This window comes from Xenopus laevis, chromosome 6L, assembly GCF_017654675.1.
Source record: "Xenopus laevis strain J_2021 chromosome 6L, Xenopus_laevis_v10.1, whole genome shotgun sequence".
In the NCBI taxonomy this organism is placed as follows: domain Eukaryota; kingdom Metazoa; phylum Chordata; class Amphibia; order Anura; family Pipidae; genus Xenopus; species Xenopus laevis.
Window position 1 is genome coordinate 126,846,433 of NC_054381.1, and position 18,462 is coordinate 126,864,894.

General features: G+C 37.7%; 1 protein-coding gene across 1 annotated transcript in view; it reads right to left on the reverse strand.

Annotated features, from left to right (window-relative positions):
- Positions 1 to 13,022, reverse strand: part of LOC108705806 (traf2 and NCK-interacting protein kinase-like) — a 34,652-nt gene extending 21,630 nt beyond the window's left edge. The window contains exons 1-14 of the mRNA XM_041565655.1: positions 12,999 to 13,022; positions 12,775 to 12,807; positions 12,520 to 12,627; positions 11,881 to 12,042; positions 8,986 to 9,021; positions 8,802 to 8,867; positions 8,456 to 8,512; positions 7,483 to 7,605; positions 7,108 to 7,218; positions 6,893 to 6,983; positions 6,389 to 6,504; positions 6,032 to 6,086; positions 5,073 to 5,151; positions 4,269 to 4,505 (exon numbers count right to left, since the gene is read on the reverse strand). Coding sequence (XP_041421589.1) covers positions 4,269 to 4,505; positions 5,073 to 5,151; positions 6,032 to 6,086; positions 6,389 to 6,504; positions 6,893 to 6,983; positions 7,108 to 7,218; positions 7,483 to 7,605; positions 8,456 to 8,512; positions 8,802 to 8,867; positions 8,986 to 9,021; positions 11,881 to 12,042; positions 12,520 to 12,627; positions 12,775 to 12,807; positions 12,999 to 13,022 — 1,298 coding nt within the window. The remainder of the gene's footprint in view (positions 1 to 4,268; positions 4,506 to 5,072; positions 5,152 to 6,031; positions 6,087 to 6,388; positions 6,505 to 6,892; positions 6,984 to 7,107; positions 7,219 to 7,482; positions 7,606 to 8,455; positions 8,513 to 8,801; positions 8,868 to 8,985; positions 9,022 to 11,880; positions 12,043 to 12,519; positions 12,628 to 12,774; positions 12,808 to 12,998) is intronic.
- Positions 13,023 to 18,462: the final 5,440 nt, after the last annotated feature.

Sequence of the window (18,462 nt, forward strand, 5' to 3'; positions counted from 1 at the left end):
CAGTTCATAGGATCCTGGATCAACTGTTGTAAATTACTCTTTTTAGTGCACTTGTTTCACTTAAGAACCATTTTGTTGGTCCTTTTAAAATTTACTGCCACCTAAAATTTATTCTACAGGAAAAACTGTACACGGTGACCTGTCTCTTGCTGGAGTTGACTTTACAGCTAAACAATGTGTAAATGTCTAAATGCAATTGCTTGGGTGGAGAGCAAATATCCTTTCCAGACACATCTGTTCTCATTTTATCCTGGCTTAAATATTTTATAGGACAAAAAAGCTTCAACCAGGGCTTTGGAAATGTGGATAATGTAAATTGGTTCAAGAATCCACTTCAGCAATCTTTTTCTGATTTTTGGATAACCTAAAAGCAAATGTTTCACTGTCACAGATAATTCACCTCAATCGAGGGATGGTAAAAACATGGGTTTTTAGTTACTCTCACTGTCCACAGCATTACAATAGTGCTCTCATCAAAATGTACTTAGGCTGTGTACATTGTATTGTAAAGAGCGAGGCACAATGTGCTCCGGCTCATTGAAATCTTACACCTAATACCTGCCTTGTCCATCTGCCTCATTAAATACAGGGCAGGGTCTCATTGCTCTCATTACTGTAGGGGGTAGATATGTTCAAGCCTGGTATAGGGCAGGCTACAGTAAACATAGAACCCTGGGGTAAAACCAGACCTAAGTGAAAGCCATGGAAATCACAACCCTCTGAATGAGGACTAGCTAATGGTAGGATCTTATAAGACAGAGCAGTAAAGGTGGCCATACACGGGCCGATAAAAGCTGCCGACAGACCGTGTCGGCAGCTTATTGGCCAGTGTATGGGGGCCCCCGACGGGCTTCCCCGATCGAGATCTGGCCGAAAGTCGGCCAGATCTCGATCGGATGGGATTAAAAATCCCGTCGGATCGCGGCCGCATCTGTTCGTTGATGCGGTCCCGCGATCCGACCGCCCGTTTGGCGAACGCTAGGATCCGATCGTTGGGCCCTAGGGCCCACGATCGGATCAGCCCGATATTGCCCACCTCAAGGTGGGCATATCGGAGGGAGATCCGCTCGTTTGGCGACATCGCCAAACGAGCGGATCTATCCGTGTATGGCCACCTTTAGTTAGAGCCCTCTGTGTTTTTCACAACTGTAGGAACATAAGTGTGTCCGATGACTGTACCGTGTCTGTTTCAGTCAAATAAACTTGCAAGGAAAGTTTGGGCTACTTTGGAAATTGAAATGCAGCAAATGTTTTCCCATCAGCAACTTACTTTATTGTCAGTAGCATTCAAGGAAATGTGTCAGGTTTAAACATGGGTGACAAATGTACACCCTTCACGTCAGTCCCTGCCCCAACAATCTAAGGCCCCTATCACATTCACACACAATAGGGACAAGTTTATCAGGAGTCAGTTAACCTGTATGGGGAAGAAACCCACAGAGACATAAGGACTGGGAGAACATTTAGACATCTTGCACATATTGCCCTGGTTGGAATTTAGGATCCCATTGCTGCAAGACAACAGTGCTACTCATTGAGCCAACACGGGCTATCCTTTTTTCATCCGAAACAACTTCTCCATGTTTGTAAGGGCTCATTGCACATGCGACCTCTTGTACAGAGAGACTATTGGTATCTCTTGATCAGGGACTAATTTACATGTTTTGCGCAGTACTGCAGTTTGGTCTTTAGAGCTTCAAGTGTAGCAACTAAGTCTGTTATGAGAAAACATAAATTAAGTTTATGTTTTTTGTTACTTGTTTTTTGCTTGCTGCCTCCAGGGTCGCTCCTGCAATGAGGCAAGGTGAGAAACTTGCCTCAGGCTGCATGGAATGGCCAAATACCAGGGGCGGCAAAAAGCCACCTCTGGTAAATTTAAGAGCCAAATTTCTGTTTTTTAACACAGACATTCGGCTCTGCTAGGTCAAGGGGTGGTGGCATCTCAGCCCATGAAATGCTGCTGGCTGCCTCTCAGTGTGGGAAGTGAGACCCGGTATATACAAGTAATTATGCCCCATAAAATCTTATTTGTATTTTTCCATGATAAATGATGCCATCCTGTATAGTTTCAGTCATTGTATTAAGAGGAGCTGCCACTTTGCACATAAAAGTGTTGTATCAACACTTTATCTACCTATTTGTCATCTACCTATTTTGCCTGTATACCAGTGCCATCAACATGTGTCTCATTCATTCATCTGGTACTTGCATGACATGTATTTGTCTGACTGATACTTTAAAATTATACTGATAATAAAAAAACGACACTTCACAATATTAATTAAAATAAAAGTCATGTTGCTTGTTTTTTTGCTGATATTTCTGCCAAACTCACTGTCCCTTCTCAATCTGTCAGTTAGAGTTTCTAATGCTAATGGACCACTGCAGCACAAACACGGCAGCCCCCTCATCAGGGTCCATTTTGTTAATCCCTTGTCTGAGCAGGCAGGAAGGGAGAAGTGGAACCTAGAAAGGTCAGATCTAGTAAGGATAGGCTACTCACCTTAAGATGTCAGTCTATGAGTGACAGATAGTTAGGCTATTTAACTGAGCAGCCTGAGGCTCAGAGGAGGAGTGTAAGTGGGATTAAGATCCCGGGTACCAATTGCCCAGTGTAAGTACTGAGTGCAGTGCCGGACTGGGCCAGCAGGACACCAAGAAAAAACTCCAGTGGGCTCCAGCTCTCATCGGCCCTGCTGGTCCAGACTCAATCCTTGGAGGAAGCCAGAAGCGGCTTCTGTCTTCCTTGATTCTCAGCATGGCTATACTAAAAAGACGGTATGCGTGAGGGGCCAGGTTGTGGCTCAGGGAGGGGAGCCAGAGGGTGCTTTACACCTGGGGTGGAGGACCAGAGGCGTGGTGGGGGGCCCCTTGCCCCCTAGTCCAACACTAACTAAGTGTACAGACTTAGGGATGTAGTGATTCCCCTGGGTTCCACTTAGAGAAAAGTCTGAAGCCTAGGTGCACCTTCATTGCTACTGTGTATGTTCTCTTCCCTGCAGGGACTAATACTGACCATTGGTGTTGTGAGTATATGCTTATCAACTGTTGCTCTATGTTCCTGCTTGGTTATGTACACTTCTTTGTGGACTATCCTGTTCAATAAATATGTTCTCTGGTTAAGTTGCAAAAACCACTGGTGCCCAATTATTGTGCACTGCATCTATTTACAGTTGTACTACACCCTGACTCCACACTGTTGTGAGGTCTTAACTCCTGAGAATTGAGGTCTCATCCAGAGCAAAGTATTGGGGTGAAGCTCATAGTTAGAGAATCGTGATACTTAATTTACTACTAGTGTTACATGTGTATGCATTAATGTTAGAATTTTTTGGCTCAGTGAGTTACACCCAAAGAGCTATCATTCTTACCCCATCAATTATAAAATATTGGGCTTATTTCCAAGCACAACCATGATATGTGCTTGCACAAAAATTGTTGCACTTCTTGCGCCAATTGACAAAAAGTTCCTTTACTATATAATTTACAGAAGGTGTACAAAATCCATAACTACAACATTTCCCCGAAGATTATGAAACAAGTACTAGCAGTTGTTTATATCCAAAATAATATTCTCCTAATTGATTTTTTCCCAGTTAATATTTTCTAAAACATTTCCTTCTCCTTTACAGTTAATGCAACTCTTCAACAGCCCATTTTCTTACACTATATATTAATTATTCAAACGTCAAACATCAGCTTATTTTTTATTATTTTTATTAATATATAAAAATAAGTATACATTTAAATAGATTATATAAAAATAAACATTTGGTAAAGTATCCAAAGTAGATGGACTGTGGCTCCTACATTGTGTTCCCAACCCTTTCCCTCCTTTCCCTTTTGGGAACATAATGAAGGAGCCACATTTCAGATCTTGCAAGGGTAGAATCCATTTCCAGATTTATATATTATTCTTCCTATTCCTTCCTAAGTCTTGACAAAGTCTTCTTAACGAGGTTTTGCAAGAGAATCTTTAACTTGAATGTCTTATTTCTTTGCTCCTAGGAGAAAATGTTTTTAATGTTAGACAAGAAGATCTGTGTTTTATATCTATGCACATGATAGGGCACTGTAAAAATGGCCATAATGTGATTCATTAACTGGCTAGCTAAGTTAGTAATTGATAGAAACTTTCACAATTTAAAGCAGAACTGGTTGGAGCTAAAGCCATTAGTAATTAATAAAAATGAATTACACCTGAAAATGAAAATTTCCTAAAATCCCTAATTTTTTAGATAGTGATCAAAATAGGAATCCTTAAATACCTAAAGCCTTGAATAACCACATAGGCATTAAAGTTTTCCCAGTAATTGCTTTTTGATTGTAGAGAATATGAGTCATTTGCATTACCTTTATGTATATGCTCTGCTATGCTATATTGCACCTCGTCTTCATCTCGATTATATGTGATGAATCGGTTTAATAGGAGTTCCTTTGCGAATGGTCTTTTGGCTGGATCCTTCTGAAGGCATTTATTAATAAATCTCTGGAATTTATTACTCCTGGGGGGAAAGAAACAAGTCAGAAGTGTTACTGATGATGTAATAAAACACAGAGCCAGAATTATTCAAAAAGGACACTGAAGTCTGTTGGGTGATAGGGAATTAAAATGGGAGATGTTTCTTTTCATTGAATAATTTGGGCCAACAAAGTGTAAGCTCTTGAATTTATAAAAAGGGTGATGTCTCTTAAAGAATACTAATAACTTGAACACAGCCCATCATCACAGCAATGGATAGAGTGGATACAGTAGTGACACTTACATTTGAGCTCATTGAACTTATCTCTTTCCCACTTTAACACCTTCTCCGGCCTTATGCTTCAGTGTCTCTTTCCCCATTCCCCCACCCTCACTGCTTAAGGTGGCCATAGACGCATCAATAATATTGTACAAAAAAAATTCTGGCACCATATTCGGTGCGTGTATGGTGGAAAACGAGCCAACCGATATTGGCAGAAGACTTGGATATGGGTTGGCTTATCGATCAAAAAGATCTTTTCCAGGAAAGATTGTAATTGTAACGTCTATGGCCACCTTAAGTCCTATTTCTGTAAAAAAAATGACTCACCATATATCCTCTTTTAGAGCTGGAGCTGGACCATTCATAATCCTTTCGGAAAGCTCAGCACCACGGAGTTTAATGTGTGCTGTAAGTGTAAGAGAACACAATATTATTATTGTTATTCTTACAAATTTACAAGGGGCCAAAATATTTTGCAGCATTGTACAGTAGAGGGTGATATTCTGATGAGTTTCTATTATCAGAACCTATTGATGATTTATTTTTCCTTCTTTAAGGGTAAGGCCACACTGGTCATTTTGGGGAGATTTGGTCGCCTGGCGACTAATAGCCTCGTCTTTGCGGCGACCAATCTCCGAAAATGCCTTCCCTCATTCTGGCTGGCTAAAATAAAAAAACATCGGCGCTAACCACACGCGGTGGTTCATTTTCCGAAATCGCCCGAAGGGTGGAAACTTTGGGCGATTTCGAAAAATGAATCGGCGCATGTGATTAGCAACAGCGTTTTTTATTTTAGCTGGCACAGAGTGAGGGAAGGCGTTTGGGGAGAAAAAAAATTCCCAGTGTGGCCTTACCCTCATACATAACAAGTAAATAAATGCAGTCTGGTTGGAATTATTGTAGCATGTGCACAGTGACAGACAGATATTGGACATATAGGGCAGTATATGGCTGTATCTGCATTTTCTCAGCAGTAGAGAAAACTCATTATTTGCCATTAGCCTAAGGGGATACAGGAAAGACACAGTCTATATCTTTTATCTGATTGCTCCTGTCTCTGAAACAAGAAGTTATATCTTGCTTTCCAGTGTATCACTAAAAAGAAAAGTAACTAATGCAAATTACAGAAGACACCATTATAATAAAAGCACAGAAAAGATTCTCTGATTCATGGCCGATTTACATGTTTCATTGTTATAGTATAGGTGATACCCCCTGACCTTCCTAAAAACACTCCTCCATAAATTAACATAAACGCACGCAAAATGTTATTTAAAATTACTTACGAGGATTGTATTCTGCCATTTCTATGGCTGTGATTCCTAAAGACCACACATCCACCTAGAAAATAAAAACAAAAAGCAACACCCATTTAGCAAACAAATTATAATCATTGTTACAGAAGATAAAGATACTTCTACTGACTATCCCTCCTCATCCTGTCTCAGGGTCAATATGGGATGCTAAATGACTAATACTTTAGAACCAAGCTACGTTGTATTACTATGAAACATTTCCAGTAGCCGACTTCAACTATAAACATTTATGATTTTACATTTTCAAGAGTCTCTACAGGGAGAAAATTAAAGTTTAATCACTTTAATGAAAACTGAACTAAATGACAACTATTTTATTAATTATACCTTGTAGTTATAATGTACACTTCTTGTAAAACATGCATGGACTTCAGGTGCCATCCAACAGCGGGTTCCTGCATTACTTGTACTGATGGGCCCTATTGTGGCAAGGCCAAAATCAACTGAAATTGAAAGAAACAAGCATGAATTTATTTTGTACAACGCAGTAATAACATCTATGACAATACAGAAAGGTGCTACAGTTATTACAAATGGAAATATATTTTTGAAGCAGTATTTTCTTTTGTCTGGTGCTGACTATTGATTTGAACCAGGTGCAAAGAGAGTGTAAAGACAGAGACAAATAAAACACTGAACATTCTTAATGACTGTATATTGGAACGATGCTTACAATGATATTTTTGAATTATGCAAAGGTGCCATTTTTGGGTAGAGATCCCTTTTAAAGTTTTATGATGCCTAATAAAAGCTACACATTGAGATGAGCAATAAATATACCCTTTGCTTTTGTGGCACCCATTCTTCCTATAGATAATAAACGTCACTTACTTATCTTCACACGGGCCGTAGAAGTTAACATTATATTGGCGCCCTTGAGATCATGATGTATCACGTTCAGTTCCTGTAAGTAATCCAGGCCCTAGAAAGATGAATAAAGCAAACATGATGAACTTGTATATATTATGATATTCTAGAATTAATAGGATTCAAAGTCGGTGAGCAGAGATTATGAAAAGCAATGAAGGGGTTAATATCTGTCTTACCTGTAAAACTTTCTTGCATATGTATGAAATCCAGGTCTCATCCAAGGATCTATTGGGCGTGCTCCTAATTAAGGCGTCTACGGAGCCACCAGCACACATTGTCATAGCAATCTAGAATAGAAATAAAATGTTTTTATTTATAGTGTATATAAATATTATAGTGTATATATATATATATATATATATATATATATATATGTTGCCTAAAATCTATCTATCTGTCTGTGTGTCTGTGTAACATTCCTAGTAATCAGTAGCAGTAACGGGTCTGAAATAATCAGTGTTATATTTATTAACTTTGATTGAGATTTTCTCCTTCTTGGCATGTGCAATGCAAGACCATTGTGTGCTTTTATTTAAGAAGTATATCCTTACCCATAGCGCCTCTTCATTTGAAATGCTGGGCCGTAGATAAAAGGCTCCATAAAAGGCAGGGAAGTTGTCGTGGCCAGAAACGCGTTCAAGTACGTACAGTTCAGCAAGGATCTCTTCATTATCCTAGATACAGAAATAATGATCATTAAATTAGTCTTGACAACTATTTAATCCTTGTTGTAAAACATAGAATTCATTAGTTTGCCATCAGTGTACCACAGTGCCAACACCACAGATACTAACTTCCCAAACAAACTTGATAGTAGGGATGACCTCACCGGATCAGAACTCGAGGAAACCAAACTTGGATAGAGCCAGTTAACTTTATTAATCCATGTTAAGAATACAAAAGTGTAAGCGGGCAGGGGAACTAGCTTTACGCATTTCGTGACTGGAGTCACTTCATCAGAAGCTTCTGAATGCGTAAAGCTAGTAAAGGTTATCAGTTCTCTCAAGTCTCTCTGTGATGTGCTGTAATGGCCTCCACTCTCAATCATAGAATCTAACTTTCCCCTCTTTCTCTTCTATGCCGCTCCATGTGTTTACTTGCAATGTGTTGAACTGAGTTATGATTTTTTTGTTATGATTTGGTGTGATTTAAATCCACTTCTGTTAGGGGTGGTTACTTTATAGTATTGTTACATAGAGATTAATGAATATAAGTCACACATTTGCCTTTTATAAGCTGCAAATATTACAAGCGGATGATATAGTTAGTTTTGCATTTATTAAATAATTAAACCTCCAGTGAATATTTCACCGGGCTGAGCAGAGCTTGGGGCATTTAAAGAAGTCCATTTCTAATCATTACAAATTCCATTTTGCATTATGACTATCCATTATATAAGGGGGCGACTTGCTAATCATGGTTTACAAAGTCTCTTTTTACTGGCAGTTGATTTGTATGTGTAACACAACACTTTCTGCAATACTCTCATTATAATAAATTAAATAGTTAAAAAATATACATTACCCTAAGGTCTTTTATCACTTTTATGGCCACTTCTTTCTTTTCCTTAAAATGCCATGCCTGAAAGAAAACAGATTTGTGGTGAATTTTGACTTGAATTTGATAAAGTACCTGAGTATAACGACATGGGTCTTTGCAGTCTCAGAAACAAAAAACAAACTCCAAAAGGAAATATGAATCCTGCTTAAAATGTGGCATATGTGGCAATTTAGTGATACATGACATATGTATGAATATTTATATACTAGATAGATAAATATATACAATATATAGAATTACATTGAGATGTTAAGGGCCACAAAAGGTAGGTCATTCCCACCCCTTACAATCTTAAAATCTCATATCTGACCTTATGGATTACTCCAAATCCTCCTGATCCAACACATTGTTCGAGGTCTATCCAGCCAGTTGGGTCCTAAAAAAAGTAAAATGCAAAATTTGAAAATAAGACAATATAATGCCAGGTGGTGGGGGGAGAATAGAGGGAGAAGGCTGAAAACAGGGATAATAATGTAAAAAATGTTTTTGCATACCGGGCATAGTTTGTCAAATCCATGTTCATTGCAGACCTGGTAAAGGAAAACATTATTTTAGATTAACTCAGTAAATAGACAAAAAGAATAAATATTGCAAGTTTTTCTTTTTAGTTTGTTGCTCATTTAGTTTGTTCAGGTTGAGAGGCATCCCCATAAGATTCCTCACTGTGTTCATTGTTAAGCAGTTTTTTAATTTGTATTTAGTATAGCAAAGAGGCCTTGTGCCCAAACAGTGTTGTTAATGGTGGACATAACTATTACAGAGATTATTATTCTTATGTATATGGGTTATGGTTTGTCCTAATAGAAATAATGTGTGTGAGACTTTTAGGGGGTTATTTACTAAAACTCGAATTTCTCATATTTGTATTAAACTAAGCTTGACTAAACTCCCATCCACAATTTTATCTTATTTATCAATAAAATAACTTGAAACAGTCAGGTCGGGGAAAAAATTGCGAAAATCGGGGAAAAACCCAAATAGTACAAATTTTTTGGATTAGAATCCTGAATTGCTTAATTTTTTCAGGTTATTGCCTGAAAACCCCAATTTTTTTTGTTTACCAGACAAGATCCAGAGCAGACCACGATACCTTCAAATTGTAAAAAGGACATCTCCCATTGACCTATACACAACAGTGACAGGTTTGAAATGGTGAGCGTTTTTTTCTCCTCTAAACATTAACATTTTTGCCCAAAAAACCTCAGGCAGAAGAAAAAATTGAGTTTAGTAAATAACATCTTTAAACTTTGGGCAATGTATTCCAGAGCTGCAAAGAAAAAAATTACCCGTTTGTGGGTTTCCCCATGTAATGTGTGCAGCATGGTGTTGTAGTGATAAGCATTGATGGCTTCCCTCTGGGCACTGCAGTTTATGTGGATATTCCAAAAATATATAGTTCTTAAAGTGTTTTACCATGAGCTGGACTGGTGATTTAAACTGCAGTTTGGTTTTTAGGTTCCCAGACATTAGTGGGCCTAAATGAAGCCATACTAAATAAACATTATGCTAAACATGTCCCAATAAATCAATCCGTTCAATGCACAAAATGTCTTAGTGTCCTTGATAGCAAATCATACCTCAAGTGATGGAAACAGATCATCACAAATGCTTTCTTCTTCCCCACTATATATAACCATGTCATCACTATTGTTTTCTTCTTCCTCTTGTTCTTGTAGATTATGTTCTTCCTCTGAGGCATTACCCTGGCTGATCTCTGTGCCAGGCTCCTCAGGTTGCTCCTGGAAATGGCCAATATTTGTCTCAGGATTTTCCTGGCAATTGTCATGGGCAATGATTTCCTCAGGTTGTTTCTGTTTAAGAATAAAAACATACAATTAATCCATTTGTTGCTATACTAATATATATATTACATATGGCAATGTGACACAATATTGGAAAATAAAGTTAGCAATCTGTTATGTGAATATCTTGTTTGTAGGGGTGGGCAAATTTGACCCATTTCGTTAGCCAAAAATTCACCGTCAGTGAAAATTTGCCAAAATGCATAAAAGTCTAGGGCTTCACAAATGTGCTCATCCCTACAATGTCCCATGTAATGTGTGCAGCATGATGTTGTAGTGATAAGCATTGATGGCTTCCCTCTGGGCACTGCAGTTTATGTGGATACTCCAAAAATATATAGTTCTTAAAGTGTTTTACCATGAGCTGGACTGGTGATTTAAACTGCAGTTTGGTTTCTAGGTTCCCAGACATTAGTGGGCCTAAACAAAGCCATACTAAATAAACTTTATTCTAAACATGTCCCAATAAAGCAATAAGTTCAATGCACAAAATGTCTTAATGTCCTTGATAGAAAATCATACCTCAAGTGATGGAAACAGATAATCAATAATGCTTTCTTCTTCATCACTACATATAACCATGTCATCACTATTGTTTTCTTTTTCTGCTTGTTCTTCTAGCTTTTCTTCTTCCTCTGAGGCATTACCCTGGCTGATCTCTGTGCCAGGCTCCTCAGGTTGCTCCTGGAAATGGCCAATATTTGTCTTAGGTTCCTCCTGGCCGATGTCATGGGCAATGATTTCCTCAGGTTGTTTCTGTTTAAGAATAAAAACATAAAATTAATCCATTTGTTACTATACTAATATCTATTGCATATGGCAATGTGACACAGTATTGGAAAATAAAGTTGGTAATGTGTTATGTGAATATCTTGATTGTAGGGATGGGCGAATTTGACCCATTTCACTTCGCCAAAAATTGCTTGCAGTGGAAATTGGCCAAAATATATTAAAGTCTATGGGCGTCAAAAATTCGCTCATCTCTACCGTATGTTTTCCTCTCAAGCATCAATACTGTGATTATCTGGTTGGTGATGCTTAAGAGAGAGAGTGAATGACAAAGATCATTTCAGATCAATTCTGATTTATAGAGAAGGTGCAAAAACATGTATTTATGACAAGGTAAATGTTTTTTATAATTCCCATTATTCAATTACACGGCAGTTGTCTGTGGCAATTTCTACATTCTGCTCTGGTTTCCCCTGGGTAAGAGAGAGATATAACAGGAGTTCTAACTCAAAGACAACTTTAATAAAAGTAAAATGTATTCCAGAGCTGCAAAGAAAAAAAAATGACCCGTTTGTGGGTTTCCCCATGTAATGTGTGCAGCATGGTGTTGTAGTGATAAGCATTGATGGCTTCCCTCTGGGCACTGCAGTTTATGTGGACACTCCAAAAATATATAGTTCTTAAAGTGTTTTAGCATGAGCTGGACTGGTGATTTAAACTGCAGTTTGGTTTTTAGGTTCCTAGACATTAGTGGGCCTAAACAAAGCCATAGTAAATAAATGTTATGCTAAACATGTCCCAATAAATCAATCAGTTCAATGCACAAAATGTCTTAATGTCCTTGATAGTAAATCATACCTCAAGTGATGGAAACAGATCATCACAAATGCTTTCTTCTTCCCCACTAGATATAAGCATGTCATCACTATTGTTTTCTTCTTCCTCTTGTTCTTCTAGAATTTCCACTTCCTCTGAGGCAATACCCTGGCTGATCTCTGTGCCAGGCTCCTCAGGTTGCTCCTGGAAAATAGATAGAAGATTATTGATCACATGATTGATTCTGTTAAGTAAATGTGAGATAATTAATTGAGCTCTACAAAGAAGGCTTTAAAATATATTTAGCAAAAAGCCATACCTCAAGAAATGGAAACAGATTATCATTACTGCTTTCTTCTTCCTCTTCTAAATTTTGTTCTTCTAGATTTTGTTCTTCTAGACTTTCTTCTTCTAGACTTTCTTCCTCCTCTGAGGCATTTCCCTGGCTGATCTCTGTGCCAGGCTCCTCAGGTTGCTCCTGGAAAAGAGATAGAAGTTTATTGATCACATGGATCACATGATTGATTCTGTTAAGCAAATGTAAGATAATTGATTGAGCTCTACAAAGAATGAAGGCTTTATAAAGAAGGCTTTAAAATATATTAAGCAAAAAGCCATGTATTGTTGGGGAAGAGGCATGTTGTTGTGTTTTTTTTTTTAAATTCATTTAAAACTACTTACCTGATAGCTGTGATGGCTAATATTGTCCTCAGGTTCTTCCTGGCAGATGTCATGACCATTGTTTTCATCAGGTTCTTCTTGGCAGCTGTTATGGCCAATATTTGTCTCCTGGCAAATGTCATGGGCAATGATTTCCTCAGGTTGTTTCTGTTTAAGAATAAAAACATACAATTAATCCATTTGTTGCTATACTAATATCTATTGTATATGGCAATGTGACAAAGTATTTTCAAAATCTCATGTTTTCCTACTTACCTCACTGATATTAACATTGGTTTCTACTGGTTCCTAGTTGAAAGACAAAAAATAATTGTTTGTTGGAAAATGCGAAAATATACTTCCCATGATATTATGGGTTTGTTTTGTTTAATTGTGTTAGCCTCTTTAAAATATTTACCTGGCAGATTAGATATGTAATGTTGCTTTATTTAATTTAATATTATTTAAATATAACTAATAATAAACTATTATTTGCTTACCAAACAGGGCATTTCTGTGTACATCTTCGGTAGTACCTGTTTTTTAAATAAAAAAGGAGGGTAAGAGATTATTGATCAAGATAAATAAAAGACACATTATACTATGAGATATAGTTTTGAGTATAAATGAATGCAGGGTTGGCATCTATTTTCTCATAAAAATGCAAGGGGTTACTGGACTGCCCCTTGCTGGAAAAGAAAAGGATAATTAGACATTAGCAATGAAATGGGTTCTTAGCAATCAGGTCAATGTTGGTATGTAAGTGGCAATGGCCAATCTGTAAATCAACTGAAATGTTAGATACATTTGTGTAGAGTTGGTGTCTAAGGCTACTGATCCACAGATAAGTCTGACTTGTAATTTAACAAAATCTAATTAACAAACTGAACAAATGTGGCCCCTTGGGAGTAACATATGCTAGGCTATGCATCATAGTTCAAGAAGAGTGTTATATCTGCTAGAAGGTTTGGAGTGTTTTAAGTTTTATTATATTTTACGACATTGTTACATTATCCTCCATCTTTAACAAAACGTTTATTTATGACAAGTTTCTCTACTTACCAAAATGACTTCATTTTTCTCTTCTTTAACTTTTTTAACCTGGCAAAAGAAAATAGGTTTGAATATTAGAGGCAATGATCAAGGTGTAACTAAATGAATAGGTCCATTAGAAGTTAGAATTAGGAAACATAGCAGTTCCCAACCTCTAAGACCATTTTCCTTATAAAGCAATACAGAAAACAAGGTATGATTTAATATTAGATATGCAGAAAGTGTACAAAATATAAGGCTATTATAAGCTGTTTCTTACAGTGAGTAATGAAAGGATTTGGTTCAGATCTAGCCAAAACCAACGATATATGAAATTTGTAATTAGAGATGCACCAAATACACTATTTTGGATTGGGCTGAACCCCCGAATCCTTTGTGAAAGATTTGGCCAAATACCGTACTGAATCCGAATCCTAATTTGCACTTGCATCTATATATAATTAGGGGTTGGAAGTTTTTCTACTTCCTTGTTTTGTAACAAAAAGTGATGCATTTTCCTTCCCCGCCCCTAATTTGTATATGCAAATTTGGATTCGATTTGGCCCAGCAGAAAGACTCTGCTGAATCTGAATCCTGCTGAAAAAGGCCGAATCCTGTCCGAATCCCCAACCGAATCGTGGATTCAGTGCATCCCTATTTGTAATATTATTTTTCTATTAGATATGCAAAATTAACATAAAGTAAAGCTACATCCCACCATGGAGCTGTTATAGCTTCAACATGGGGAAACAAATTCACTAAATCACTCAAAGAATGACGTAACTTTCTGGCTCCGGGCCCCCCTGCAAATAAATCTTTGGAGGGACCAGCGCAGAGCTATACCTACCCAGAAATACCCGCCCACCCACTCACCACCCCTGGCTGACATTTCCTCCCACCACTGATGTCCCCCATCCATCTGCTTCCCCTGCTCCCTGGTTGGAAGTAGGAGAGCGGCTGGGGGATTTCTTCGGCCTTAAACAGCTATAGAGAAAGAGGACCCCATGGTCCGGGCCCCCCTGTTCCTTGGGCCACGACTGCGGGGTCTGCTTCCTCTATAGTTATGCCAGTGAACTCAAATTTGAATCCGTTAACACAGGGGTCCCCAACCTTTTTTGGCCCGGGGACTAAAAAAGAGCCAATTTGTTTTTTCCAAGTATGGAGGGATCAGGGAGTGGTCAGAGGGGTTGTGAGGGGTCGGCGTCCAATTTGGGTGCGCCAGTGTCCTATTCGGCACGTCGGCATCCAATTTTGGCGTGGGTTTATTGTTCAGCGGGCCAGTTCAGGACTGGCCCTGCGGTTGGGGACCCCTGAGTTAACAGGAAAATAACATTTATAGCACTTTCGTTTTCAAAGGTATATTTGATGAAATTTTCATTTTCATCACATGCATTTTAGTTTGTCATTGACAGTTTACACAGTTATTCCATACAAACTAAAAATCTAGGATATGAGTATAAAAAAAACCTTACTTTCTTAAAACATTTGAAAATACTGCATATGCGTCGAAACATGATGGTTTTTGTATGTCGATAAGTCTTTCTGTTGATTTGTATGTCAAATACTCTTTTTGTCGATATGTATGTTAAATACTCTTTCTGTCGATTTGTATCTCAAAAATTCTTTCTGTTTTATGATTTATATGTCGAAAATTCTTTTTGGTGATTTGTAAGTAGAATATTCTTTCTGTGGAGAGAGAAAAATCATTGGTTACACACTATGTAATAATCCTATGAATTGGTTATAAATAAGGATGATTAATTTTTTAAGAGGTAACTGAAAATGAATGGCCAGTAACATTAAAGTAACATTAGAGTGACAATTAATGACTAGAAAAAACTATCAGCACTTTGAAGCACACTAATATCTTTTCAGATCCTCATTACTCCACTAGCAGATACTTAGGCCTACACAACAACTATGTCCAGCTATATTGCTATATGTAGATGAAAATAGGTAATGTATAATATATGTACATATGTATACCATTAGTAAAGGGAATGCGACCATTATTGTCTGTAGGGCCAAGCACTTCATCCCCTTCAAACTCAAATGGTTTGCAATTACCCCACTAACAGCTACTAAGCCCTACTCAGCAGCTATATGAATATGAATATGAATTTTTCTAACATTTTCCCCAGTGTATGATGATGAGCTCCACTCACCTCAGTTGCCTGATACAGAATGAGGCAGTTAGAGCTTGTTTTCAAACATTAACTCTGTGTGCACTGTGACATCACAATGTATCATGTGTCCCATTATGACATCACACCTGCAAACTATGGTCAGGAAATTCAGACTTAGCAGATAATCTGCTCTTTTAAGGACAGTTAGAAATTAATGCAAATAGAAAGACTGTATTGAGATTGTGTTTAAAATGGAATATGTCTTTTGTTGGCGGTGCTATGATATTATAATAACTCTATTGCATTGCTATATGTATGTTAAATGACAATAAGGAATGTGCTAATATTATATATAGGCTATTAGTACAGGCAATGCCACCATTGTTGTTTGTTGGGCCAAGCAACCCCCTCCTGCATTTACCCCACTAGCAGACACTAATAAGGCCTATTCTGCAGCTACCTTTATATTTATATTAATATTGTTATTTTAAAATTTTCCCCAGCGTGTCATGAGCTCCACTCACCTCAGTCTCCTGATCAAGAATGAGGCAGTTAGAGCTTGTTTTCAAACATTAACTCTGTGTGCACTGTGACATCACAATGTATTATGTTGCACATTATGACATCACACCTGCAAACTATGGTCAGCAAATTCAGCCTTAGCAGATAATCTGCTCTTTTAAGGACAGTTAGAAATTAATGCAAATAGAAAGACTGTATTGAGATTGTGTTTAAAATGGAATATGTCTTTTGTTGGCGACGCTATGATATTATAATAACTCTATTGCATTGCTATATGTATGTTAAATGAAAATAAGGAATGTGCTAATATTATATATAGGCTATTAGTACAGGCAATGCCACCATTGTTGTTTGTTAGGCCAAGCACCCCCCCCCCCTGCATTTACCCCACTAGCAGACACTAATAAGGCCTATCCAGCAGCTACCTTTCTATTTATATTAATATTGTTATTTTAAAATTTTCCCCAGCGTGTCATGAGCTCCACTCACCTCAGTCTCCTGATCAAGAATGAGACAGTCTGGGCTGGTTATGAACAGCTGTGATAATGTCCATTATGACATCACAATGATATGTCACATGACTAGCTGCTGATCAGAGGATACAAAATGAGCATAAAAACTGCACATAGTTCTACAATTATTTCAAAGAGATTATGGTTAAAATGCTGTTTGTTTATTTTTTGACCCTTTTATTTTTATGTAGACAGTGTAAATATATGAATGTATAATATATTGGTATAAATTATGGAGGTATAATACATAAGTAGCACACAGGTATAGAGAATGGCCCAGATATTTGTACAGCATTTGAAATATATCAATACTGATAATTGCACCATTACTGTATGTGCTCTATACTATATCATCAGAGGGGATTCCTTCATTATTATGGGTATCAGTACAGGGAATGACATTACTGTATGTATAATACATCATTAATGGGAATGTGCCCTTTATTATCAGACAGATTTACTAGAGATTGAACTAGGAATCCAGAAGGATTTAAAATATGGTAAAGCAGCACTCATAGAACATTTAGGTACTTATGTTATTTACACATATTAAAGGGGTTGTTCACCTTCCAAACACTTTTTTCAATTCAGTTGTTTTTAGATTGTTCCCCAGAAAATAAAATACTTTTTTCATATACTTTCCATTATTTATCTTTTTAGATTGTTCCCCAGAAATAAAGACTTTTTTCATATACTTTCCATTATTTATTTTTTACGTTTTTTCCAAAATCTAAGTGTAAAGTTGAATGTTTGTGTCTGTGGTGTTTGAGTCTGGCAGCTCAGTAATTCAGGTGCAGACTAAACTGTTACAATTTTGCAACATTGAGTTGATCCATTTCTCAGCAGCATCTCTGGAGTATTAGCAACAATTGTATCAAGTCTAACAGCTGCCTGTAATGAAACCCAGAGATTCTGCTCAGCAGGGACAAAGATAAGAAATGTATCAACTAAATGTATCCATTTAGAACAGTTTACAGGATCGGCGACCCCCCCTCCCAGAGCTGCTTTAGAAGGAGAGAAATGACAATTTACACTTCAATATTAGAAAAACCGTCACACATAGAAAATAGAAAGTCATTGGAAAAAGTGGTTATTTCTGGTGATCTATCTGAAACCTACTAGTTGTTTGAAGGTGAACAACCCCTTTAATGGGAATAGACTTCCCAATCATAATTATGTTGGCTTTGAAGAAGCCAACATACTGTTCTACTAGTTCAGCTCGTTCTTATTATGTTGGCTATGAAATAGCCAACATACTGTTCTTCGAGTTCAGCTCGTTCTTCTTCTTATTATTATTGGCGAACCCCATTTTCTAAACGCTACTCCTCCTACAGTTTTAAGGGTGCAAGCGCCAAACTTTCCACACTTATTCCTCTTATAGCAAAGTACGTTGCTTGTGCTTTAATAAGCGATCCCACCCACCCCGCCCCTGTGGCGACCCCCCGACGACCCCTTTTTTCCCATTGACTTTGACAGGGAAAAATTTCAAATCGCCGCCACTCGTACAGTTTTGAAGATACAGTCCCCAAACTCGGACCACATATTGTTGATGTCACCCCGAATAAAAATAAGTATTTTGGGGGGGCACCCCAAAGTGGGCGGCGCTACCAACGCCCAATGAAAATTTAGCAATTTTCTAAACGCTACTCCTCCCAGAGTTTTAGGAGTACAATTATGAAACTTTGCACACTTGTTCGACTCATACTCGAATAGGTTGCTTGTGCTTTGTTAAGCGATCCCAACCTCCGTGCCCCTGTGGCGACCCCCCGACG